This window comes from Pogoniulus pusillus, chromosome 32 (assembly GCF_015220805.1).
Source record: "Pogoniulus pusillus isolate bPogPus1 chromosome 32, bPogPus1.pri, whole genome shotgun sequence".
NCBI lineage: Eukaryota > Metazoa > Chordata > Aves > Piciformes > Lybiidae > Pogoniulus > Pogoniulus pusillus.
In genome coordinates, this window is record NC_087295.1 from 8,388,029 (window position 1) to 8,414,727 (window position 26,699).

Here is a 26,699-nt window from a genome sequence, read left to right on the forward strand (position 1 = left end):
GCACATGATCTCTTACACTACATAAAACCACTTTTAGAGGTTACTTCACGTATAAACAGCATTTCAGTTATATAAAGAAGGTCTGATGTGTGTTTATCACAGCTCTATGTGAAGATTTCCTCAAAAAGGAAGCTACTGAAATCTCAGCTTGATGCAGACTAACTATGGATTAAAAAGACAGACACCTTCCCCCAAAACAGTGACCTTCAAATTTTATTCTTTAACCTGTTTCGAGCTGTCATTTTTACTTTACATTTTGTACAGTATTTTGTGTCCAAAGTCTCCTTGTACCAGGGGAAAGAGTTACTGATAATAAGATTTGGTGTATTACAATATCAGGACTGTGGCATTTCCACCCATGGTGTTTAAAAAAACCTCTCAACCCATGTAGAAATAAGTAGGCAAAAATGGCAAAACAAAAACGTCTAAGTAGCCAAAATTAAAAAGACCTTTGTGTGAATCACACAGTCTTGCTCCGTTGCTACTAGGCTATTGCAGCCAAGTAGTCCTTAACCTCAGTTGGAGTGAGCCTCCTGAAACCAGCTTCATTGCAGATGCCGACTTCGATGTTGTCTTCTGTCATTTGCCCTTCAAAGCTTTCCTGTGAAAGAAAAGACAGTTCAGTGAATCCTACCTGTGATGTTTTAACAGGAAGAAACTTGTTTCTGCAATATTTTGCTGACCTTTAGTGTTAAGATAGCTGTATGAATGGCGTCTTCAAGCTCCAAATCCTCATTGTATCTGTAAACAGAAGTTCATGTATGATTTCAGCATGAGACAAACATCTTCTGAAATTCTGGAGTCTCTAGAAATCCAAACACTACTAAAATCTTCCTATTTCTCATGCAAATGTTACTTGTAGGCACTATGAATAGTCAAAGTTAATAATCACTGTTAAAATTACTTCTTGTGGTGGTTTGGGCCATGGTCCCTTAAGAAGGCCACCGAGACACAGTCCTCCAAAACCAGGTTAGGAGTCCCAAGGGACACCCCTATCCCAGAAGTGTCTACTTTTCCTCCTGACATTTCTGCAAATGCATTGGATGTAATATTTACTGCAGTGAAATGGTTCTCCAGAAACACAAAAGCTGGAGTTTACATAAAGCAATTTTCCTGTGCACATGTAAATAAGTAAACTAGAAGCAGCTGATCTTGGCATTTTCAAACTTCATTCTGATAGTAAAGTGTGCATATTTTACCTGGCCATTCTACATGGAAGCAGAACAACACAGAGCAGCCTCTGAGACAAGGGTCAAACACATTACCTTTTCTCCAGGAACGTTTTCCCGTTGACGTAATTTTTCCCCATTGCTGTTGCTTTCCACGCAAAGTAAGCTCCCTGTGAAAGCAACAGGCTGTTCAATTGTGGTGCTGAATCTGGGCAAACACTGCATGTTCCATTACTTGGAAAAAAGGCCAGAAGCAATTCTGAAAATACTGACTGTTTTTGGCTACTTTGGATCAAGCTCAGACTGATTTGGTATGGAAACACATGCCGTGAAAACACAAAAATCTTTTATAGGGGCCCAGATTTTTACATCCTCCTGCCAGTTTGAAAGATGAATTTCCCAAGTCATTAGTGTAATTTTAATTTGTGATTCCTTGAGGAGTCATTTTCCCCTTGAGAATGACTACAGTCAGATATTTCCTGAGGTTCACTCCATTTATTCTTCTTTAAATAACGTGCATTAAGTAATGGGGGCATTAACAAAAGCGTGAGAAAGGTTCTTCTCTATTCTGCTCTAGTGAAGCCACCCTTGAAGTACTGGGTCCAGTGCTGGGCTCCCCAGTACAAGAAGGACCACCTGAGAGTCCAACAGAGGGCCAAACAGATGCTGAGGAAACTGAAGCATGTCCCTTACAAGGAGAGGCTGAGAGACTTGGAGCTCTTTACCCTGGAAAATACTGAGAGGGAATCTTAACAATATCTAAAAGGTGGGGGGTTAGGATGATGGGGCTGGGCTCTTTTCAGTGGTGCCCAGTGATAGGACAAGGGGCAACAGACACCAGTACAGAAGTTCCACCTAAACACAAGGAAAAGCTTCTTTCCTATGAAGGTACTGGAGCCCTGGAGCAGGCTGCTCAGAGAGGCTGTGGAATCCTCTTCTCTGAAGACTTCCAGAATTCACCTGGGCACAATCCTGTTCAACCTGCTCTGAGTGCCCCTTCGGACTAGATGACCCCTACGAGTTCCCTTCCAACCCTTACCAATCTGTGATCCTGTAAACAACATGCTGCATATCAGCCATCTGCTTTAGCTCAGCTACTAAGAGGACATTTCACCATCACTCCTATCTTCCAACCATCAGCAGTTCTACAGCCCAGTCAAGTTACCTTACAAAAGGCACCTGCATTTTGCTTTTTACACTTGAGAATCAGGTAGTAATTCAGATTTCTGAAGCTTATGGGTGATCACTTCAGTGACCGCACTTTTTGTCTGACATAAAGCATTACACAAGCACCAAAGAGCAGCTTTTCAGAAGTGCAGTGCAAACACAGCAAATAAATTCAAACTAACCACTGCCCTTAAATGCTGGAGCACAGCCATTACGTTCCACAATATGTGTTTTGGTTGGACTTCCATCCATTTCACAGCAACATGTAGGCACAGAATGATCCAGGCTTGGTCTGAGCACCTCATGGAATTGCTCATTCTGAAGTTATGTTAAGGGATCTTTTTACTTTAGCTCTGCATTCTTCTCATCACAGAAAGTATTTCAAGAGCACACAAAGTTTTGCAAAAGCAGAATTTACCAAGCTAGGATACTTACAGAGGGATCTGACTGAAACAAATACGGCCGCCCTTCATTCCAGCCACATATTAGCAGTGACACACCAAACGGACGAACGCCACTACAGGGGAAAACACACATCTGAACTGAGAAACCACAGCAGTGAAAAACAAATCTGACTACACTATTTTGGATGGGTTAGTCTTCTCCCAATCGCTTCCCACCAGCCCACTGCCATGCTCAGGAATGACTAATCCGGGAGCCCCACAAAACCAAGAGCAGGCTGCCTTGTTCCAGCGTGTTTGTCTGCATGAAGTGGAGTCCCTATCTGACCTTCTGCCAGTCAGTGCTCCTCCTGCTGGCCTGCTCTCTATGAGCACTCTCCACTGAAAAATTGCCTTTTTGACACAAAAAACTCAGTCACAAGGTAGTTGTAACTCCTTTCTTTCTACCAACACGGTTGTTCTAAGCAACTTCACAATTCAGAAAGCCACATACCCAGATTGTGTGTATTCCTGCATCACAGAAGCAATCCTCTGTACCAGCTGAGCTGTTGGAATGGGCTCATGATAAACCAGGTAATATTGCTGGGCCAGCTTCCGAGCTCTGTGCACAAGTACTCTAAAAACAAAGAGAAAGTGAGTATGTCAGAGATGTTCCAACTAGTTGTTACAACTAGAACTAAAAGTTTGTGACAGATGTTAAGAGCTGGACATCTGGTGCAACATCAGCGTAAGAAAACACAGATTGTGTTAAGTTATCTTTAACAGCTAAGTAATCTCTGAAAGGCTTAAGATAAGGTTAAATTATGCTGCTGTTTGCTCCCTACTCATTCTTGAGCCAAAGTTATTTGACAAGGTATTGGGTATATTAAGAAAAACTAACTCCTTGTAGAGCAAAGCATAATATTACACCATTCACTTAGAAAGAAACAGATAATTGCTCTCTGTTTTGTACATTTCTTGTACAAAAACACATACAAATGGTGACCAAACACAGCTTTTTAATACCTGTAATCTGGACCCATCCCACTGTAGACTAAACCTATATGTTTGGTAATTGGTTCAACTTTGTGGACGCTCCTTTCATCATACAGAATAGATTTCTGCTTCTTCTCAGTTGCCAACACCACTCCATTTGCAGCTGGAAAGGAACAAGACTTCACTTATTGCTACAATTAGGGAAAGCAGTCAACACATAGAACAAGTTGATCAGATTGTGAAGGACTTTGGTCCTTTTTAAATGACCCTTCAATTTAACACCACATTAAACGAGCACTTTATTGACTCCACTCAACACATCTTTTCCATCTTTTCTCATTTTAAATAGTCATGCAGCTCCATAATCCCATCCCAAAGATTCAACAGCACATGTAATTGAGAAGTTAAAGTAACTTTTTGTGTAGTTTCTAGAGATGTGGACACACAGCTGAAGGTATTTACTTGAGATAGGTACACTAAAAAAAAACAAAACAAAGGACAAGCTGCTTCTACCAGTGGCATGTTTCAAAAAAAACACCCAGTTTTCATCTCCAGTCACAGGGCTCTGTGATCCCTTCCTCTGCAGTTAAAAAAATATGGAAAATTGGGGGAAAATGAGATATTAAACCCACTAAAACATGTGAAAATCCACAAAAGACAACAAAATCAGATAACATAAGACAAGAAGAGGAAAGACTGTAGTTAGATCAAATGACACTCAGAATCCTGAGCCCTTCACTGAAGTAGCTGTTTTCTGAACATACCTTTAATCCCAACTGATGGAGCACCTGCAGCCACTGCAGCCAAAGCATATTCAATCTGAACAAGCTTTCCAGAAGGACTGAAAAGAAAAAAATGCCCAAGTAAGCCTAATGTAATTTTGATGCACTTAAATCTCTCCTACAGCAACCCAGCATTAACTTGTTTTTTAAAGCCTCTTTACTCCTCACATCAGCACGTGTCAATTTAGAATTTAAAACCAAAAAAACACAACTCTGAAGTCCCAACACCGTCTAAAAGAAGTAGATTGGTTCAGCAAAGCACTACGGGGATACTCAGACAGCACCTTCCTGCAAGCCTACTGAAAGCTCTCTTACGGCACAGGGAGCCGTGACTGCAATGCACACTGAAGGAGGACAAGTCCATCCCCCAACTTTATATCCTTTTGAACAACTCTTCCACTCAGTAGGAAACACCTTTCTTCTGAAATGGCATTACACATGTGGTTTGCAGAAGTTTAGTTCACTTATGTTCATCACAGAAAGGCAGGACCAAAACACTGCATCTCTTTTTCACTGGTAAGCAGGCATCAGGTCAACAACACAAGAGAGAAACAGCTCCCATTCCATCCCCAGGTATTCCCCGACCTGGGCGACACGGCATGCTCAGAGCTGTGCAGCAGGAGCCAAGCTAACAAAGTAACTCATCCAGAACTAGGAGGATTCTCAATCCTGGGGAAAACACGACAGCACAGGCCAGCCCCTCACTAGACAAGTGACTTATTTAGCACAGGGGATCTATTCCCAGGGCTGCATTTCAGACACTGCTGTTTTAATAGATGCAAAGTAGAAAATTATGTAACCCAGTGTTTAGAGAGGTTAGAAAAAGGCAAAGCAAGTGATAATTAGTGTCATTATTCATATACAATGACCAACCTGTGTCTAAAAGTGACAAAGTAAGAATGCTGGCTTTACCACTACAAAATACTAACAAAGCAGAAAGAAAGTTTCCTGCACCAGCAATTCAAGTACACAGAAAATTAGCAAAAGATTTCTAAAAGCAAGCACAAATTAAATCATTCCCAGCACAAGAAGCAGGTGACTAAGCAAAAGACTAAGCAGGGGGTTTCACTTCCGTGCGAGTATAAAATTCAAACAGCTTCGAGTTTCAGAGCCGGTAGCACTTCTGTACCGTACAAGAAGTCTGTGACACTATTTCCAAGAGCTAATAAAGAACTCAGTCCACTCGAGTAAAGCAGGCACGTTTAGCTGCATTCATCCATTGAGACGACTCGTTTCTTAGTTTCAGACTGTGAAGTGCTTCATTTGCTGAACTGCAGCAAGGCTTTTGCAAGCCACTTTGCAAGCACACAGCATTACGCTCCTCTGAAATTAGGGGAACTCTTTATCAATAGCAGTACAAAGACTCTTGCACTCAGATTTTATACGTATAACTCTGCACAGCTTAATAAAGGCACAACACAAAGTAGTTTCCTCTTCTCTGAATTAATCTTAAGTGCATGTATTAGAATAACACTTAAACTGATACCACTGCACTAGCACATTCAATCTGGGCACGTAATCATCCCACATCTAAGTGGGCACAACACAGAGTGCACGGAAAACACCGCCTGCAAAGTGCAGCAAAAAGGGAAAGAATCTGTTCAAAACTTATCTGAAAGCTTCTTTCAATCCCACACCTGCAAGCTCTCAGGATACTGTAGCTCAGCTATCACCACACATTTCCAGCTGGCTGAGAATTACAGAATGCCTACCCACCCTAAGGCGTAGGAGTTGTTGGGGGGGTGGGGGGGCGACCAAGCTCTCGCTATATGGCACGACAATAGCTTAGCTCCACAACGACTTGCAGCAAAGAGAAAAGACCCCAGAAGCGACTGCACTCAGGGCCATCTTCAGCGAGAGAGAGCAGGTGGGACGGGGGACTCCCACCTCAGCTCCTGCCTCTCTCTTCGGTTGTGCCCGCAGCTGTCCAGCTCACAAGGCCTCCCGGCAGCTGCGTGTTCCCACCAGGTGAAGGTGAATCCCCCCGATCCCTGGCGCCCTCCCCACGCCCGCCCCTAGGGCCCGGCTCCAGCCACGGCCGTCCCCAGCGCTCGCAGGCCCGGCCCGGCTCCGCAGCCCCGCGGGGAGCACGATGACTCTGCAAAGTCTCTGCTGCGTCCTGCCCCGCCGCCGGAAGGCTGCTCCGCGTAGGCTGGGCGCCACCCCCCCGCTTGCCCGCCGGCCTGCCCACCGAGAGTGCAGGCCCGCAGCCCCCTCCCCACGCGTACCTGAAGGTAGTGAGCGAGAAGCTGTAGCCGCGCTCCGCCATGTCGAATGCGCTCCCTCAGCGCCGCGCTGCGCAGGCGCACCTGCTGCTCCCGCCCCCCTCCGCACGGCCTGCGGCGCGCTGATCGGCCAGCGAGGCGAGAGAGCGGAGCATGCCCGGGAGCAGCCCCGGCCCGGGAGAGGCGCGACTGGCGGAGCGGCGGCCGGGGAGGCGTGCTGGGAGCTGGAGTCCTGGGGCGACTGCGCTGCTGGGACGCGTAGTGCTGCTGGGACGGGTAGTCCTGCTCCCGCCCCGCCCCGACACGGCCTCCGGCGCGCTGATTGGCCAGCGAGGGGAGAGAGCGGAGCATGCCCGGGAGCAGCCCCGGCCCGGGAGAGGCGCGATTGGCGGAGCGGCGGCCGGGGAGGCGTGCTGGGAGCTGGAGTCCTGGCGGCGCGGCGCACCGCCCCCTGGGACGGCAGATTGCTGGGAAGTGTAGTTGTGTTCTCGGCCGCCGCCAGGCCGGGCCGGGCTCGGGGCACTGCCGTTCCCAGCAGGCTCAGCGCAGCCGCGCATGGCCGGTGCGCACCGCCAGTCCCTCTCACGCCGCGGGGGCTCTGCAGGAAGATGGCAGCGCTGGTGCTGGTCTTCTCTCCGCTGCCGCGGCTTCGCAGCCTCCTGCAGCGCTGCTGGGGGCGCCTGGAGCACGGCCTCTTGCTGGGTTCCTCCAGGGGCCCAAGCCCGCCCTGGGGTAGGTACCGGCCTGCTCCACTCCCGGCGGAAGGAAGCGACGGTGTGAGGGTTTGGGAACGACAGAGTGCGAGAACTGGCTCAGGAGAGCGCCAGCACTGTGGAAAACGCAGAGGACGGAACGCTGCTGGCTGCTTCTACCTCTCGCTTTGGGGCTGCCAGTAACATCGGTGTCATGCTTACTTGGCGGCATACGAGAATGGGGTTTGGCTGCAATTAATTACTTTCCTTTCCCATTCAGGACCCGCGTTAGCTGTCCAAGCTCCAGCTTTGCTTCCAGAGCCAATAAGTGACACTACAGAAAGTAATGAGGTGCCCAGCCTCTTCGATAGCATCTTGTGGATGGCAGCACCAAAGAAGAGGCGCACCATTGAAGTGAACCGCTGCAGGAGAAGGAATCCCAATAAGCTGATCAAAGTAAAGGTAATCACCCTCCTGCCATGGGCTTGCCACCTTATTTACTGATTTTGTTAGAATAAGATGTACACCTTTCATCATCTCACTTATTTTAGACAGTCATCATAGTGGGCACTACTGACTGAAAAATATTTCTGGAATTTATTTATAGAAGAAGCTTATAAGACATTGTAGCCCCTGGAATACTTACTAAGTGGTATACACATCATGTGTGACAGTGGTCTGCATTTAACAGCAACGGTTCTGCTGCTAGCCATTCAATATGAATTTTAGCTGCATTCAGTCTTGCAGATATCAGTGGGTCTAATGATTCAAATACTGTCTTCATAAGCTATTTTTAGTAGCAAGCACTTGCCACAGAAAAATTACTAGCCTGTGTTTAGCTTATATGTGGGGCTCAGCTACAGCAGTGGCTGTATGACCCAAGTTAAAAAGAAAACACATTTAGTCAAATAGCCAAACTGATGCAAACACGAAGTGTGAAGTCATGCTCACTCAGAAAAAGTACAGCAGTCACACCAAACAGGAAAGCAGTCCTTGAAAGCATGATAAGAAGAGGAGCACAAGCAGGCTGTACCTCTTTCTTCACTAAACTTGCCCTTTTATACCAAGTGTGATGCTTATGGTGTGGGATACACCTCAAGTCTACTTCAGTCAACTATTCTGAATGATTCAGAACTGCTAATGGCCTGCAATCCATGAGTGGCCTGGGATTCTCTCCCACCAAAAGCAGGACATTACTTTACAAAGACATCAGAGGGATTTCTCTGGTATTTCATGTAACCTTTGCAGTAGTTTGTGATTATTCCCCATTTCTTTTGCTGCTGTTACTTACATCACAATATTTCCTGTTTTTCCCTGTCTTTTTTAGAGGAACATAGATGTTTGTCCTGAGTGTGGAAACTTGAAACAGAAGCACGTCCTTTGTGGCTACTGCTATGCGAAGGTCAAGGCAGAAACCCGACTGATACGGATAGAAATAGGCAAAAAGGAAGGAGGACCTTTTAATGCTCCAACCGTAGAGACTGTTGTCCTTTACGATGGAGAGAAGCCCACAGAAAAAGAGGAAGGCAAGCGGATCATTGAAAGGGCCAGGAAGCGTCCGTCCTGGTTTGCTCAGGATTGATGCTGTAGCAGAGCACCACCCAGTGGCTGCAGCAAGATCCTGACTTCCGAGAGTGCTTTCCTCGTTCTGTTCACCCAGCATCCATGCTAACAGAGGAGGAGCTTTTGGGAAGCCTGCCGGCATTGCACTGTCGTAGCCTACGATTGTGCAGGCAGGTGGGAACTGCTTCTCAGTGCTCAGCAGTCAACGTCTGCCTTGGGTTGGGACATCTACATGCAGTGCACTGAACAATTTGTGTGCTAATGTTGAGTGCTGGGTTTTTTAACAAAGTGAAAACATTTACAGCTGTACAATAAAGTATTTCCCGGGGAACTTTGCTCTCTGGTTTTGGTTGCTGCTCATTTAGAGGGCCAGGGGTGAAAAAAGGAGGGATGAGGAGAAAGTTTCAAACCAATGCTGATAATATACAAAGGATATTTACAAGGCAAATTACCTGGTTATTTCCACAGCTCCTAGCAGGATCTGCCCATAGCACCGCTGTGTTGAGATACTTGGTGATAGTCCTGCTTTTGAGCCAAGAGTGTGGTTGTGGTCTTTTCTGTGCTGGTCTGGAGGTTTCTTACTGATGGAAGTATGCAAATTAGTTTTCTGTCTTAGAGCTGAGACACACCCCCTGGGCCCTTAGCATGAGTTGGTGGGGTAGCAGTGCCAGGGGAGGCTGGTCCCAGCTGTTGGCACCTATTAGCACCCCAGCACTCGGACAGAAGTAGACTTGCATTGCTCATTTGATCACCTTTAGATGCTCCTGGTTGGCCACTTTGAAGACAGGGTATAGGGCCAGAAGGGCCTTCTCTCTCAGGGACTGCTGTTGCTCTCAGGCTCTGGTGGTTTAGCAGGTTTGCCCAAGGGAAGCAGCTCAGGCACTGCTAAAAATACAAGAATATATAGAGAAAAAAAATATCAACAAACATATATCTCAGAAAGATCTGCAACCACTGAGTCGAAGCTCACATCCTACTGTGGAGTGAGGGCTTGATCTTGGAGCTTGACTAGTGACAGAGCTGTGGGCATTTGCCTTCTTGTGGCAAATGCCATCTACACTGGGCGCACACAGAAGAGTTGTACAAACCACACTTCACACAGCTGCTGTTGGCAAATCTGAGGCCATCCATTTCTCTCCAGACAACCCACAGCTCTTGCCCTTCCCACAAGGCAGATGCCTCCAGCTCACCAAGTAGTTAGTAGACGGCTGGTACAGAATGCTCCAGAGTAAGCTGGCACCCACTTTGGAGTGCCAAAAGAGCTTTCAGGACCTGGCAACAAGCATAACAGCAGGCACAACAGCTGCTGAGCACAGATGAGCTTCCAGTCAAGGAAAGCAGGTTTGTTCTGTAAGGTGACCTGGAGCTCAGGAGCCTTATTGGTCCTTTGTTACCTCTTGTTTTAACCCCCCCTTTGCCACTGACTCGCACTCAGCACAAGGAAGGCTGCCTCTGCATGGAGAGCAGCCAGATGCCAGTGGAACCTTCTACTGTGGGCACGTGAGAAATCCAAGCATCACCTACAGAGTGATGACATTATTTGGGCTCTGGGTTCTTGCCACTGATTTTAACAGAGTATCAGAGCAGCTATGGGCCTTTCACAGGCGAATACCAGGAAGAAAGGTTACCTGTGTCTTCTGAGTGCCCTTCACTACATTACTTTCTTTCTTCCTTGACATGGAAGCCCTGGTGAGGTGCTGACTGACGACAGCTCAGCCTCCTCCATCCTTTCTCCACACTAGACTCCATACCTGCAGCTGCTGCCCATGTTTAACATGTTTATCAGTGATATAGGTAGTGAGAGGCAGGGCCACCTTGGAGTGGAGGAAGCTTCTGGAAGTTTCTGACGTGAGCTACATCATAGCCCCTGCCTTGCTACCTAAATGGTCAGACACAAACCGGACACATCCATTCAAGCTCTCAAGTGTGTTTAATTCATCTTGAGAGTGATGTGTAAGTTCCCCAATGGTCCCCATTGAAGACGCAGTCCTTAAGGTGTTGTGCCGATCTGCCACTGCTCAGCCAATAGGGGACTCCCCTGGGCAGCTGCACCTGCCGGTGCCTGGCAACGGGCACAACACAGACCCTCTGCCCTACTGCCCGTGCAGCCTTCTGCTCCTGACCTTGCCTAGCCCTTGTCCTTTGTTCCCTGTGCCTCGAGCTCACGCCTAGCCCTTCTCACCTCTCCAAGCACCTTCCCCAGTTCTCCTTGTGCATCCTTTTGGAAGATGGAGTCGCAGAGAAAAAGGAAGCTTGCACTGCCGGAGGTGGGCACCCCCTGACTGTCTGGGCAGGCTGGAGCAGGCACCCATAGGGCAGGGTGGGGACCCTCCTCTGGGGAACCGGGAGGGGTGAGAGCCCTCAGGTGCCCAGGCTCTTGCTGCAGGGACGCTTGCTGCGAGCAGCTGACTCCTGCTTGCAGACTTACCTGGTGCCCCTTCTGCTCCTTCCCAGGATGAGCCCTCAGGGTCTGGGTCCTCCGGCAAGTGCAGCACAGAGCCCAACAGCCCCAGGCGCAAGGTAAGGAAATTCCAGGTGCCACGGTGGGCATGGCACTGGGCTCTGTTCCAAGGGGCCCGCCAAGGCAGGGACAGCAGAGAGGGCAGGAACCACTCACCCATGCTCTTTCTACTCTGGCAGATCAGGAAGGTTCTGAAGGAAGGAGTGAAGAGAAGGAGGTGGCAGGAGAAACGGGCCCGTCACCGCTGGTGCGTGCTGGTGGCACCTAACCTTCTGCCAGCTCCTGCTGGGCATGTGCCCAGCAGCCCCATTGCCCTGTGCTTCTTACCAGGCAACCAAAGAGGCCAGGGGTGCCAAGACCCTTGTCTGTGAGGTTGCTTGGCTGGGCACAGCAGGGCCAATGCACTTTACTGCTTGACTTTTGGCTCAGGAGGTGCTACCTCACACTGAAGCCTGCAGAGAAAATGGAGGTGGATTTGAAGGAGGAGGAGAAGATGGAGGTTGATGAGCATTTGGAGGAGCCAATGGATGTTGATGTTGATGTAGATGAAGAAGAGCCAATGCAGGTGGACTAGGGCCCCCTGCCAAAACAGGTGTGTAGTCCCCACTCTCTGCTCACAGGTGGGTTGGGTTTTCTGCTATTAAGGTGGGGCTGTGGCTGTGGAGGGGGATCCCTACTGCAGGGAAACAGCTCCCTGTCCCCTTCTCCTGCTAACACAAGTGCCACCATCTCACTGCCCTGAGCACACATCCTGCTTTTGGCAGGGAGCAATTTTTAGGGCTCAGCAGCCCAAGTGCAACCTTAAGGCCAGCTGGGGCTCAGCGCTGGCAGCAGAGTCCCACTCTTCCCAGGGTGTCCCAGGGCTGTGGCACATCCAGTGCCCATCAGGACAAATCCCAAGGGGCAGCTGAGCCACATGACAAGCTCCAGGTCTGCTGGGCATGGGGCTGCTCACAGAGCCAATGGTCTCATTGCTGCCTTTGCTTCTAGGTTCCTCGGAGTCGTGTTGTGGAAGTAATTTAAAGAAGACTTGTTGGTTGTTGGTTTTTTCAGTCATTCTTTGATGCCTTTCTGTAAATATGTTTGATGGTCCCTTTCTGCAGATATGTTTATCTCTCTCTGTAAATATGTTTATGTCTTTGAGTAGATTCGTAGGTTTATAGAATAGGTTGGGTTGGGAGGGACCTCCAAGATCATCCAGTTTCAAGCCTCTTGCATTGGGCAGCTTGCTCAAGCCCCCATCTGGCCTGGCCTTGAACAATGTCAGGGAGGAGGCATCCACAGCCTCCTAGGACAACCAGTTGCAAAGTCTCACTGCTCTCACTGTAAAGAATTTCCTAATATCCAGTCGCAGTCTGCCCTCCTCAAGCTTTAATCCATTCCCCCTTCCCCTGTCACTACAAGTCCTGATAAAAACTCTCTTCCCAGGATTCCCGCAGCCCCCTTGAGGCAGTCTAAGGCTGCTGGAAGCTCTCCCCAGAGCATTCTTTCCTCCAGGCAGAAGAGCAGTAGGTTGATGTCTTTCTGTAAATACCTTTGTTTCTCTTTATCCAGAAATAAATCTCTTTGTTTTCCAAACACGGCCTCCATCTCATCCTCGCACTGGTTTTGGGCGCAGGTGGGCTTTGCCCCGTTGTGGTTTCCCTTTGCTCTGGGTTCCTGGGCTGGAGGTAGCTGGCAGTACTGGCATGGCTACCCCGGGTGCAGAGGGGAGCTGAGCAGAGCGGGGGTGGGGTCCCAATTTGGGAGGTGGCTCCAGCTGGCATCTTGGCAGTGCCACTGCATTGCAGGGTTCTGGCCAGAACGAGGCCAGGCCTGGTATAGAACCTGAGAGTGAGACCGTGGGTGCCCGGGAGAGAGGGAAGGCACAGCCAAGCAAGGCCTGACCTGGCTGCTCCCTGCTGCGGCCCCGGCCCCGGGCACTGCTCCCCTCTCTGGGCGCTGCTCGGAGCGCGCCGCGCGGGCTGCAGGCAGAGGAGGCTGGGGCCGGGGGTGCAGGGGCCCCGCCGGGCTGGCAGGTGCAGCACGCAGGGCACGGCTCTGCCGCCGGACACTCATTAGTCGCGGACCCGCCCCGCCCTGACCAGCTGCTGCAGGAGACGCTGCGCTTGCACGGCCGGAGGTGGGCACCCCCCACTGCGTGGGCAGGGTGGGGACCCTGGAGGGGTGAGAGCCCTCAGTTGCCCAGGCTCTTGCTGCAGGGGCGGTTGCTGCGTGCAGCTGGCTTGTGCCCGAAGACTCCTCTGGAGCCTCTTCTGCGCCTTCCCAGGATGAGCCCTCAGGGTCTGGGTCCTCCGGGCAGTGCAGCACAGAGCCCAACAGCCTCAGGCGCAAGGTAAGGAAATTCCGGGTGCCACGGCGGGCATGGCACTGGGCTCTGTTCCAAGGGGCCCGCCAAGGCAGGGACAGCAGAGAGGGCAGGAACCACTCACCCCTGCCCTCTCTGCTCTGGCAGATCAGGAAGGTTCTGAAGAAAGTAGTGAAGAGAAGGAGGTGGCAGGAGAAACGGGCCCGTCACCGCTGGTGCGTGCTGGTGGCAATGGAGTCACCCAACCTAGTGCCAGCTCCTGCTGGGCATGTGCTCGGCAGCCTCATTGCCCTGTGCGTCTTACCAGGCAACCGAAGAGGCCAGGGGTGCCAAGACCCTTGTCCGCGAGGTTGCTTGGCTGGGCACAGCAGGGCCAATGCACTTTCCTGCTTCACTTTTGGCTCAGGAGGTGCCACCTCAGCTGAAGCCTGCAGAGAAATTGGAGGTGGATGTGAACGAGGAGGAGAAGATGGCGGTTGATGAGCAGGCCCCGGGCCCTGCTCCCCTCTCTGGGCGCTCCACGGAGCGGGTAGCGCAGACTGCAGCGCAGGGCTGCGGGCAGAGGGGGCTGGTGCAGGGGGGTGCTGCGTCCGGGGGTGCAGGGGCTCGGCGGCCGCGCTGGGCCCGCAGGTGCAGCGTGCAGGGGTCGCTGGGGCCGGGGGTGCAGGTGCAGCGTGCAGGGGGCGCTGGGGCCGGGGGTGCAGGTGCAGCGTGCAGGGGTCGCTGGGGTCGGGGGTGCAGCGGGCAGGGGCGCTGGGGCCGGGGGTGCAGGTGCAGCGTGCAGGGGCGCTGGGGCCGGGGGTGCAGGTGCAGCGTGCAGGGGCGCTGGGGCCGGGGGTGCAGAGCTCGGCGGCCGCGCCGGGCCCGCAGGTGCAGGGGCGCTGGGGCCGGGGGTGCAGAGCTCGGCGGCCGCGCCGGGCCCGCAGGTGCCGCGTGCAGGGCAGGGCTGTGCCGCGTGGCGGCCGTTAGCCGCGAGCCAGCCCCTCAGACGCGCAGCTGCGGCGGGAGCCGCTCCGGAGCCGCTCCGGAGCCGCGGGCAGAGCCGCGCCGGAGAGCACAGCGACCATTGCCGGCCCCAGCGGCAGCGCATGGCTTGCGAAGGCTCTAAAAGTAGGCTTCTCGTGTGGGCTGACAGCTGACTTGACACGTGGGCTTAGTGAAACTCTTGAGGTGCCACGATACAAGCAACGCAAATGCAGGCCGCCAAAAGCAATGCCTTCAGCTCCTGCTGGGTTGTAACCAAACTGTGTGGAGTGCATCGACTGGCCAAATACTGGAGCGCCTACAGTGCTGCTTTCAGCATGCTCCTCGTTTGGCCAAAGGTTTAGCTCTACACTTGCTGCGAGGCCAAGAGAGCTCTGAGGCAGGTCGTGCAAGTCTTCCCTTGCGTTAACGCAGACTGCTGTCAGGAAGGCACGTTTTGCTTGTGGTGGTTTGCAGGCTGATGTTAGTTCATGGTTAGTTTAAGATGGCAATAATGATTTAGCTGATGTGGAGTCGCCAAAATGTTGTTTTTTTTTTTTCCTCTTAAGAGCTCTGCTTCTGATCTGCTGGTAGGGCATATTCAGTCTTTCGCTGAGAGGGCTCTTCGGTGCCGTACTGAACAACTTCTCTGCCCCAATATACCTGTCACAAGAAGAAGCAAGACCACGTTTGCAGAAACACTCCTTTTTAGATGTTAGCGTTAGATGTTAACTGGGCACAAATGGAGGCAGAAGCACATAACCGACAGAGATAGTCCCCTCCCTGCCCCTTTTTGTTTGGGAGGAAAAAACTCTGCTGTGCTTGGTTAATATGCACATTTCCTGGGGACTTGCAGAAACTGGGTTTGCCCTGTAGTGCCCACTGAAGGCTGTCACTGTCAGGACATGATGGAGTGGAATACTTTCAGAGCACTGGTGTAACTGAGGAGTCTATTCTCACTTGAAGAGAACAGATCAGAAAAGGCACCTGAATCTCAGCCATCAGTTGTGTAGTTTTGGCAGGAAAATCCTAGGAAACCTCCTTCTGTTCCCTTAGGAACCTGAGTCTCTAACCCTGCAGTCACATTTCTCCTTCAACAAAGCATTAAGGCAGGAGGAAAGTCACCATCTAAGTGTGTGATGCTTTCTCCCTTTCCACAGAATGCTGCAGATCAGCAACATTTCTTTTTGCAGAGGTTTCACTTCCATAGCAAAGCTCTTGCTTTTCTCCAGCATTAGGCCTGCTGAGGCAAGGTGCTGGATTGGCTACAGGTGTGAGGCGGGTTTACATGGTGGTGATTGTTTCCCACAGGTGTGTTTTGTTTTAATCATTTAGGCCCTTAGCTTTTGAAAGGCAATTGCCAAATGCTGGCAGTGGCAAATTTCTGACAATAAAAATGCCCCTTCATAATAATGAAATTAACCCCCCCTCTAGTTGAAAGGAAGGGGAAGCAGGTTGCAAAGGAAGGAAAGTTAGGTTGGTAGACATTAGGGAGAAGATATGAGTGAGCAGGGCTAAGAAAGGAAGTCTGTGATGAAGAGGTAGAAGTATGAGTGACCAACAGGGGGAAGGTGCCAGAATGTGTAAGAAGAACTATGGTGGTGTGAAGTTGTGAGTCAGGGGCTGGGGCACTCTTTTGCTTCTATTGAGAGGTCTGAGAAAAAGAGGAGGATTCCTCGTGTAATAGTGAGTGACTACAAAGAGTTGGAGGAGAGACGACCTGGGGACTAGTTCAAAGCCTTGGCAATAATGAGCCAGCTGAAAGCCAGCAGTGTGGCCAGAAAGGCCACCAGCATGCTGGCCTGAGTCAGGAATAATGTGGCCAGCAGGGTCAGGGAAGTGACTCGTGTTGAATACTGCCTTTAGTTTTCGGTTCCCCAGTTTAAGGACAGGAATCTGCTGGAGAGGGTCTAGCAGAGGGCTGTGAGAATGATTAGGGCACTGGAGCACTGAGGGACCTGGGGCTTTTTAGTCTGATGAAGAGAAGACTGAGAGGGGATTTAATAAATATTTGTAAATGTCTGAGGGCTGGTCAAGAGTGGGGAGGGCCAGGCTCTTCTCACTTGCTCACTGGGATAGGACAAGGAGCAATGGGTGTAAACTGCAGCGCAGGAGGTTCTGCCTCAACACAAGGGGAAACTTCTTTACTGTAAGGGTCACAGAGCACTGGAACAGGCTCCCCAGATAGGTTGTGGAGTCTCCTTCTCTGGAGACTTTCAAGGCCTGTCTGGATGTGTTGCTCTGTGACCTGTGCTAGATTGTATGGTCCCGCTCTGGCAGGGGGGATGGATTCAATGATCTCCTTGGGTCCCTTCCAATCCTAATATCCTGTCATCCTGTGATCCTGCGATCCTGTGACTGTCCCTTCTGCTTGGTATTACTGAGGCCACGCTTTTGAGTCCTAGATTCAGTTTTGGGCCTTTCACTTCCAAGGACATGGAAGTGCTGTAGCAGATCCAAAGCGCAGCTGAGCCAGCGAAGGGCTTTGAACACAAGTCTGTTGAGGAAGAGGTGAGGGAACTGGGGGCGTTTATCTGGAGAAGAGGAGGCTGAGGGGAGACCTTGTCACCCTCTACAACTACCTCAAAGCAGGCTGCAGTAAAGTGAGGGTCAGTCTCTTTTCACATGCAAGGAGAGACAGGACAAGAGGAAATGGCCTCAAGTGAATTGCACCAAGAGAGGTTTAGGTTGGGTCTTAGAAAAAATTCCTTCACAGAAAGGTTTATCAGCCACTGGGAACAGGCTGCCCAGGGAGGTGGTGGAGTCACCATGCCTGGAGGTATTTAAGAGATGCATGAATGTGATGCTGAGGGTTTAATGGTAGTAGTGGTAGGATTGTGAGCTCTAGGTGAACGTTTGGACTTGATGATCTCTAAAGCATCTTCCAATCTCAACAGTTCTCTGCTTCTAAGATGTCAAATATTCAAAAGGAGGTGTACAGGCATACACAGCACACCAAAAAAAAGCAGCCCAGTCCTCATCTGGCAAGGCTCTTTTAATGTACTTTTACCAAACCACAGTACATACTTCAAATAAGGCCTAACAGATTATACTCTTTATAAATTTACAAACAGTTTCTTCTCTTTAAAGAGATCATTTTACTTTTAGCAGTCTTGTGTATTTCAATGAATTATATGTTTAGTCAAGCATAACATAGCAAATGTAGCCATAAATCTGTAGACTAAATGTCTCTAAACAGAGGAATCTCAGATACACTATACTTTCAGATTAGATTTGATTTGTTTTGTTGGTTGGTTTAATATACATGTTTTTGTTTAAATAGGCTAAACCATCATATCCTGGTTATGCTTCCCATGGGAGAATTGTGCTCAAGAAAGAAACCTGTGGACTAGAATAACTGCAAACAGACAGGGTCTTGGTTCATCCTGCCAGGAAAGTTGGGCCAGCTTTGTAGGCACGTAACCCTGGGTTTGGCTTTCAGCCTGGGTTAGGAGGGAAGAGGTGAGAGGCTGGATTTGCTTTACCTTTGTCCTTTCCCGGGCACAGATCACTCCACAGCAGCAGGAATGAGACTGGGAAGAAAGCGCAACTGCAGTTCCGCCTCTAACCAGGAGCCCAGGTTCTGGAGAGCTGACTGGCTGCTAGAGATGCGTTACTCTGATGTGACACACACAAAAACAAGGAGTAAAAGGAAAAAAAAGAAGTAAAATGATCTGTCCCAGAAACAATCTGGACAGTCTTTTGCTACTACTGTGTTCACAAATCTGTTTCCAAACCCTCATTTGCATCCTAGTCTCTGCTGATCCCTTTTCGTGCTCCCAGGGTGATGGCTGTGGCCCAGCTGTTGCTAGCTTGCTGTCTTGCCAAGCAAAGCTGGACAAACAGGAGCACCCTGGTGAGCTGTGAAAAGCCAAACAGCTTGCTACAGAAGCTGTGCTTTGAGGCCCTCACACTGAACAACACCACAGGCTGTGCAGGCAGGTGTTTCCCAAGTGTCTTAAAGACCAAGGAAGAAGTTCCTGCTTGAGCCCAGTATGTCCCTGCCAGAGAACCAATAGGGAAAGAAAAAAAAAAACCAAAAAGGAAAACCAAGACAAAACCTAAACCCAAACCATGCAAATTATAGCTGAATAGTAAAAATCAAAATCCAAGCCCACACCCAAAAGTCCTCCTTGCAACAGAGGCAGCTGGCTGCTTTCTGAACAGCGGGACCAGCCACTTTGTAGCTCCTAAATACCGAGAGTTTGGCGATAATTACCATGCACAAAGTAAAGGCCACTTATAAAACATCTCCATAAAAATATCTATTTGTTCTCTATATCTCTATTTATATATGTCAGTAAGAAGCTTCAGGCTGAGCACGTCCCAAGCACTCTTGTAGTGGGGAGCAACCTCTTGAATCCCCATGCAGTGAAGCACTCTTAGCTAGGGTTGGCACCCAGCTGAAGGATTCAGTCAGTAGAAACCATTTCCAGCAGGCTTGTTACTTGGCACTGGTCAGATGGGGTAGCAAGGCTGGTGAGGAGCTGGAGTCTTTCAGGATTATTGTGCCACATCATGTTGTTGTGTCAGAGGAACTCCATGGACTCAGGCTGCTCAGTGCAGGGACTAACGATGTTTTATGTGACACCTGCCCAGGCCACTGATAGGTCTTGAGCCACTGAAGAGCAAAGCAAAAGAAAAGATCTTTCTTACCAGTGTGTGAGTGAGGCTGACCATGCAGAAGAGGTTTGTGGAAAACCAGTTGCCTGTGCCTTAAAGAGTTAATGGGACCCAAATGATGCCTCAGCCTTCTTTATTCAAGTGGCTGGTCTCATATCCTACACTGTTGGAGCTTCAAAAGATCAGACACAATGGAGGAGTTGCAGTGGGGGGAGTGTATCATCTCAGGTACTCCAAACAGAACCATTTCTCTTCCTTCTCAGATGCTGATCCAATGAAAACAAAATTCTATTTTGAGAACTTTCTAGGATGTGCTAATAAGTGAAATCTGTAGGAGTGCTGACTTGATGCCCCTGTTAAGATGGATCTTTAAAGCTCCAAGAGACTACAACCACCAGAGGCTTCTACAGTCTCACTAATTTTCTGTCCTCCTCTGAAGACTATCAAGTGCTACAGAAACAGGAAGGAGGGAGATGGCTGAGGGCTAGCTGACATCTTGTGGCCCAAAGGAAAATAGAAACTAGTGTCTTGCTAAAGATATGTTTAGTTTTGATGCCTCTTGGGAAAGTTTGAACCAGACATAAAAGGAAAGGAGTGTGCTTAAAGGAATCAGGTGCAGCTGCCTTGTTCTCAGCCTCCCTTTGCCAGATAGTGCTGAGAAGCAAACAGGCTGGGAAATAATGCTGGAGGTGGCAGAAACCAGGCTTTTGCTTCCAGCCACTGAGAACCATAACAGATACAACCCAGCTGCCAGTGTATCAGGTGAGAGGTATTCAGCAGCACAAAGATCACCCACTAAAAAAGTCACATTTTAGGAGGGTGAGAGGCTTCACCTTGGTCAAAGTAGCAGGCCTTGCTGGGAAGGAGTTTAAAGATGACAGTAGAAGGTGGTGAATTTATCAGTGAGAAGGAACATTGTTAATGTGGAGGAAGGAAAGGGGAAAAAAACACCTCAGAACTGCCAGCTGATTTCTTTTCTTACTGGCCTTGAAATGTTAGGTGGAGGGTATGGAGAGGGAGGGACCTTACATGTGTACAAAGATCTTGCTCCTGGACCAGAAGCTGTGTAACCAAAGGGACTTGGTGGTGTGTTTCAGGGTCTACAGCACAGAGGATTTCTGCTTGCTATCTCACCCTCATACAGTAGTTTATGTTTCAGTGATAAAGGTCTGATTAGTGCAAGTCCTTCAAGGAACCTCTGCAGATAGACCTTGTTTTTATAACAGAAATAAATTACAACTAGCTGCTGATCCTGTGTCTGCTGCATTATGACAGAGACCCATTGATTTCCTTTTGAACATTTAGCTAACAGAGATTTTACAGACAACAGGGCTGTTGGGCCATCTTGTGAGCGATTTATTGACCATGCCAAGGTCAGGTTCCTTCAGTGACACACAAACCATGGGCATGAAGATGTGCAGGTTGGAGAGCAAACATTAGCATACATGGGATGGCTACCTTGTCTTTTACTCAGCCCAGTTTATTTATCTTCCATTCCTCCATGTGGGTTTAAAAAAACAGCACATAGACTCGGCTGGCTGCTCTGTTGCTAACCAAAGCCATGACTAACAGCTCCTGTGGGAGCTCCTAGGAGAGCTCTTAAGTTGGAAATTTTCCAGATGAAGCCTGCTTCCACTTGACATGAGGCATCTGAAGTTATTGCTTTCTGGCTCATTCAACACATTTGTTGACTTGCTCTGTTGACTCTTGCAGTCCATCTTCCACGAGAGCCTGTTGACAGCCTACTGCTCTGAAAATGGAATCAGTGGGGAAAAAAATGTGGCTAGACAGGATGCTAGATAACCTCTGTAGGCTCCTTTGCTCACAGAAGGTCGAACCAAAAGGTCTTTCAAGATCCTTTCCAACCTGGGCCATTCTGTGATTGTGCAAGATGGGAACAAAGGGACAGGGACAGGCAGCAACACATCTCAGAATCATTGTCAAGCAAGAGTGGACCAGCAGGCAGAAGAAAAGCTTGGAACTTGTGGTTCTCTGCTCTCACCAGTAGCCTAAAGCAACTGAAATCTCACATCTTCAGCTGTGTTCTTGCAACAGCCACTTTAAAGCTTGTGAAAGATGAGAGAAACTAAAAGATTGTGGCCATAAAGGCACTGCACCCACGGTGATATTTGACTTGCTGCAGGACTGTACCTACCTCAAATCCCTAACTGGAAGGCAGGAGGAAAATCTTTCAGGTATAGCTTATTGTTCAGCATGCCAAATGCTCCATCAAATGGTTTCTGCTCTGCTGTTATTCCAGTGTTCTTACTTGTCAGAAAATGTCATCATCTACCCACCTTGCTATGGGTTTTCAATAAATCAGGGCTTCTCTGCTAGAATCCAGAATGACAGCTGTTTAATACAATCAGTATAAATCTCTTTACATGCCAATAATGAGTATGGTGAGAGTGCATCTCTGATCCCTGGAGAGGGGAGAATTAAGGCTATGAAATCTGAGGAAGCTGCCATTTGCTGTTATCCAGCAAGCAAGAGCATGAATCTGGCAAACAAAGGGCATGTGCTTTTCTCTTATGTCTGTTGCTTCCTCCAGATGTTTTCCCATTAAGGAAGATACTGCAGTGGGAACATGAGCAGGCATTACTGGAAGCTGCACCATCACAGAAGGAATGAGATGTCATCAGTTGCTGGAGTCGATGTGTATTACCACTTTTTCACAGAAGCAGCTCTGGTTGTTCTTTGCATCACCTGAAATAAGTGCTGGGCTTTTCTCACGTGCTGTTGTGAAAACAGAAAGTAAATCAAAAGAAACATTTCCTCTGTGAAAGAACCTGTTGAGAGTTAACTTCTCTTCTTCTTTTTTTTCAATAGAAAGTGCTCTTTAAAAAACAACTTCTTTTGTAAAGAAGCCACCAACTCACCACTTTCCCTCCCAGTTCTTAAGCTGTTGGCATGATCAGGGTTTTGAACATAGTGCTTCAAGATGAACTCTGCTTTTACGAGTTAATAGAGTATTAGAAGAACTGTGCTTAGGATGTTCAAATAAATGTTTGAGGGTTTTCTTGGTAACCAGGCCCAAGTCTGCTCTCATGTGAGGCACTCTGTGCCTGCTACAATAGGGCAAAGGCTCAGCTTATCTCCAAAATGACGCTTAATTTCAAAAGGTTTTGCTAGCACCACAAACTCATGGATTTAAAGCAAGTTTGGTATGTTGTCCACCCACACTACAGCTGCAGTTACCTTAAAGTTGCGGGGTAAGATTTCAGAGGAGCATGTGCTCACCCACATGCTTCAGGCTGCAGTGTGACACACTTGGTGACAGTGAGAAGGAAAGGTTCTCTCTGTGTCAGTTTGCAAGCATCAGAAGGGCTTTAAACTTGAACCTTCACTGCCATCATTTTGTTCTAGAGCTTACCTCTGTGCAGGAAAAATACTCCTGTAGAAAGCATGACTCCCCTTCTAGGGTAGCAGCAATCAGTGCTGAAGAACAGTCAAAACATAGTCAGAAGGCATCACAACAGGACTTTGCCACTATTATATTCTGCAAAGTTAAGGTCTTAGACAGAGGCCAGGGCCTTGGGTTGCTGATTAAGGCAATTCACAGAGCAACAGACAGGGACAAGCAGAGCCCCTCTGAGTTGAGAGGTTGATGCTTCTGCACCTAAGATTTCACACTCTGCCCTTCAAGTGCACATAACACAGGGCTTTTATAAAATGCTTTACATAAGAAAAGCTTTTTAAAGCCTGATAAGGTTGTTCATTGAGAGGGACAAACACAAGCCTGTTGAGCTGGGCATGTGTTTTTTTCCTGGATGATTTCAATACAAGGCCAGGGCTATGGGAGGAAAAGAAGGCAAGGCACCCACGCTCAAACAGTGTGTGACGTGCGGCTCATGTAAAGTCAGCCATACCAGCTGAGCCTGCAACAAACGTGAGCAGACCTGATGGCAGACTGCCTGCTGCTATGTGCAAAGTGATCAGAAAGGGAAACCCTCTGAAAAGCAATCATTTCACTTCTAGCCAAGCCCTGGTCTCGAAACTCTCAGCCCACCTCATTGCCTGAGAGTCTCCTCTGTAGCAAGTAATCAGGCCTGCCCGATGCAGGACCAAAACGCTTGCACTACAGTAAAGCCTCCCTGGTTTTAGCACCCTCTCTTTCAACATATAACTGCATCCCTAAGTCCCTTTTCTCAGGTACTGTGGGGTGTCCTCTTAGAAGGCCTTTCAGCTTCTGGCCTTTCCAAATTGATTTCCTGGTCACTAAAGAAGTTAAAAAAAACCCCCACAGTGATCAGAGCATACAAAGCATGAGGGAATGCTGTAGGGTTATTAAAACTGTTTAAAATGTCCTTCATTATAGAATCACAGAATCATTTTGGTTGGAAAAGTCTTTTAATAATACTGAATCTGACCATCCTCTAACTCTAGCAAGGCTGGTGCTAAACCATTACCAGAACTGTAACTAAAAGGAAAGACGCTGGCAGAAGACAATGAGTGCTCATACCTGTTGTCTCTCTTTCGTTATAGTCTACGTGCTGTGGCTTTTAGGGGGCATTTCTCTAGCTAAGGAAACCTGATTAACACCATTTTTGTTCTGCTTCTCACAGATGACCGCCTTCAGGACCACCATGTGTGCTGGAATGTAAAATTCTTCAAAGGAGAAACCATATTAAAAACCTTCTGGAACCGAGATAGCTCCACCTTTCATCAGCTATCCTGGCAACTGGGCGTTGTTCTACTGACAATGTAAGTACTTACTAGACTCTTAAACTGAATTCTTGCCACCACAATCAGCTTGTACGTATACACCACTGCTTTGGCAGTCTTGCTGAAGTATTTACGGTGGCCATACTTCCATATGCATCATGCTGCTTAGGTCATGATATGAAAATGCTGCCCTAGCTCTGAGGTGCTGACTGCTCAAAGAGTTTTAAAAGGTCTTGGTAACATTGAAGACAAAAAATACCCAGCAGAAAAGCTCCAGTACCAATTAAAGATACAGATTCTTGTTTATCATAGAATGGTTTGGGTTGGAAGGGACTTTAAAGATCATCTAGTTTCAAACCTGATACTTCTTACTAGACCAGGTAGCTCAAGGTCCTATCCAGCCTGCCTTTGAATACTTCCAGGTTTGGAGCTTCCACAGCTTCTCTGGGCAACCTGTTCCAGGGCCTTGCCACTATCCTGGGGAAGAATTTCTTCCTCACACCTCACCTAAATCAAACTTCTCCCAGTTTGAAGCTGTTACACCTTGTCCTGTCACTGTGCCTTTGTCAAAAGTCCCTCTCTGTCCCTCCTGTAGCCCTTCAAATACTGGAAGGCTGCTAGAAGGTCTCCCTGGAGCCTTTTCTTCTCCAGGTTAGAACAACCCCAACTCCAGCAGCCTGTCTTCATAGCAGAGGTGCTCCAGCCCTCTGACCATCTTCATGGCTAACAGTTCCATTTAATGCATCTGAATGTCCTATCAGTAAAAAGCAAATGTGGGGTGTGAGAGACTTGATTCAGAACTGCCAGACTGAATCGCTGGGCTGACACCAAAATTCGTTTTCCACTGATCTTGGCTCTTTGGAGCTTCACAATTCATTACCTGGTGGTCTGCATGTGCTGTGAATGAGGATCTGAAATACTACTTACATGATTTCAGTAACACCAAAGCACCAGTCTCCAGCCCACTCTTGCTTTCTCCATCACTGGTACCAGTTTTGTCTCTTATAAACACAACTGGGACATTTTGTTTCCCCAGCCAGTAAAAGAAGCTACATTTTTCTGCACAGTTCAGATAGGTGAGACAGCTAAAAAGAGGTCTTAAAAGACTGATTAATATTCTTTGGAGACAGTACAGAGCCTGATGAAGCAGGAGCTCCTTCTCCCTCCAACAGATTGTCTCACTACAGGCACATTAATGGCACCTGTTCAACAACATGGACTTATGGCACCAATAAGAGTGGGTGATGGAAACTATGGATGTGGTTTCAGCCTTCAATAATAGGCTCACAGGGGAAGAAGTCCTCAGACACAATGCTAGCAAAATACACAAACTGCTTCTCTGGAGCCTGCTCCTGCTTCACTGCTAGGCTGCTGAGTGAGCACTGCCTGTGCACACTGAGCTCTTCTCAAAACGAAACCCAAAGCAGGCATGCAGGAAGTCACCTGCAGTCACCAAATCACAATCTCAGCATGGTGGGGTTGGAAGAGACCTCTGGGATCATCTAGTCCAAGCCCCCTCCTACAGGGTCACTCACAGCAAGCTGACCAGGATTACAATGTCCAAGTGAGTTTGGAATCTCTCCAGAAGAGACTCCACAACCACTCTGGGCAGCCTGCTCCAGGGCTGCAGCACCCTCATAGCAAAGAAGTTCAAGTGGAAACTCCTCTGCTCAAGTTTGTGCCTATTGCCCCTTGTTCTGTCACTGGGCATCACTCAAAAGAGTCTGGCCCCATTCTCTTCTTGCCCCCAACCCTTAGCTACTGATCAGCATTCAAAAGATCTCCTCTCAGCTTTCTCTTCTCCAGGCTAGACAGCCACAAGTATCTCAGCCTCTTCTTCTCACAGGGATGTTCCAATCCCCTCAGCTTCTCTGCAGCCTCCACTGGACTGTCTTCCACTGGACTGTCTCCCATAGGTCCCTGCCTCTCTTGAACAGAGGGTCTGGATCTGGACATAATACTCCAGATGTGGCCTTCCTAGGGCAGTGTAGAGGGGGACTACTCCACAACACCATAACTAAGGTCCAGTTTAAGAAGAAATAAGAATTATAATCATTGAAAGAGTTTTTAGAGTTCTGAAAGTGACTGCCCCACAAAGTAATGACAAGATTGAAGATAACCAACATTGTAACACAGCACTAATGAACTTCACAGAAAGAGGTCCACACTGTCCAGTCAGTGGAGAGCTGCAGGTGCTTGCAGCTTGATTTATGATATGTAAACCCTCTGTTTCAGATTTAAGACTCTACTTTACAGCTATTGCTTGTGCAATGGTCAGAGATCATTTGCCAGCACTTCTTGTTTGCAGGGTTGTGAGAGATGAAGTTCAGATTATTAAGGAACTTTTAGCTGCAGAGCCAATCCCAGTCCAAGCAAATGATGCTACAGTCCCTTCCTGTGGTAGCTTGAAGTTGCAGGCAAGGAAGTTTTTCACAGAGTGGATTCAAATACCACTACAATCAAGTGAAACATAGACTTGTAGCAGACAGAAGAATGCCTATAAAGACGTCCGTGTTTGCTATACATTAATAGTAAGGGCTGACAGTCTCCAGGGGGTGGACACCTATCTTACACCCACCATGAACCAAGAATAAAGACTCATGCACTTGATTAAACACAGGAGAGTTTCATACTGGAGGCAAAGCAAAAGACTGCAGAGCACGAGAGTGACAGAGGTAATTTTTATCCCTACCTGAACCCCTCTG

At 48.5% G+C, this 26,699-nt stretch overlaps 2 protein-coding genes across 2 annotated transcripts; one reads left to right on the forward strand and one right to left on the reverse strand.

The window, feature by feature from the left end:
* Positions 1-195: 195 nt before the first annotated feature.
* PSMA2 (proteasome 20S subunit alpha 2) lies at positions 196-6,871 on the reverse strand. Its single transcript, XM_064169935.1, has 8 exons — positions 6,723-6,871; positions 4,477-4,553; positions 3,743-3,875; positions 3,231-3,353; positions 2,772-2,853; positions 1,266-1,339; positions 684-741; positions 196-601 (listed from the first exon to the last, which is right to left on the reverse strand). Exons 1-8 carry the CDS (start codon positions 6,761-6,763, stop codon positions 485-487), a joined length of 705 nt encoding a protein of 234 aa, XP_064026005.1. The 5' UTR covers positions 6,764-6,871; the 3' UTR covers positions 196-484.
* A 345-nt stretch (positions 6,872-7,216) lies between these two features.
* MRPL32 (mitochondrial ribosomal protein L32) lies at positions 7,217-9,305 on the forward strand. Its single transcript, XM_064169936.1, has 3 exons — positions 7,217-7,451; positions 7,692-7,873; positions 8,739-9,305. The coding sequence occupies exons 1-3, from the start codon at positions 7,328-7,330 to the stop codon at positions 8,991-8,993; spliced, it is 561 nt and encodes a 186-aa protein (XP_064026006.1). The 5' UTR covers positions 7,217-7,327; the 3' UTR covers positions 8,994-9,305.
* Positions 9,306-26,699: the final 17,394 nt, after the last annotated feature.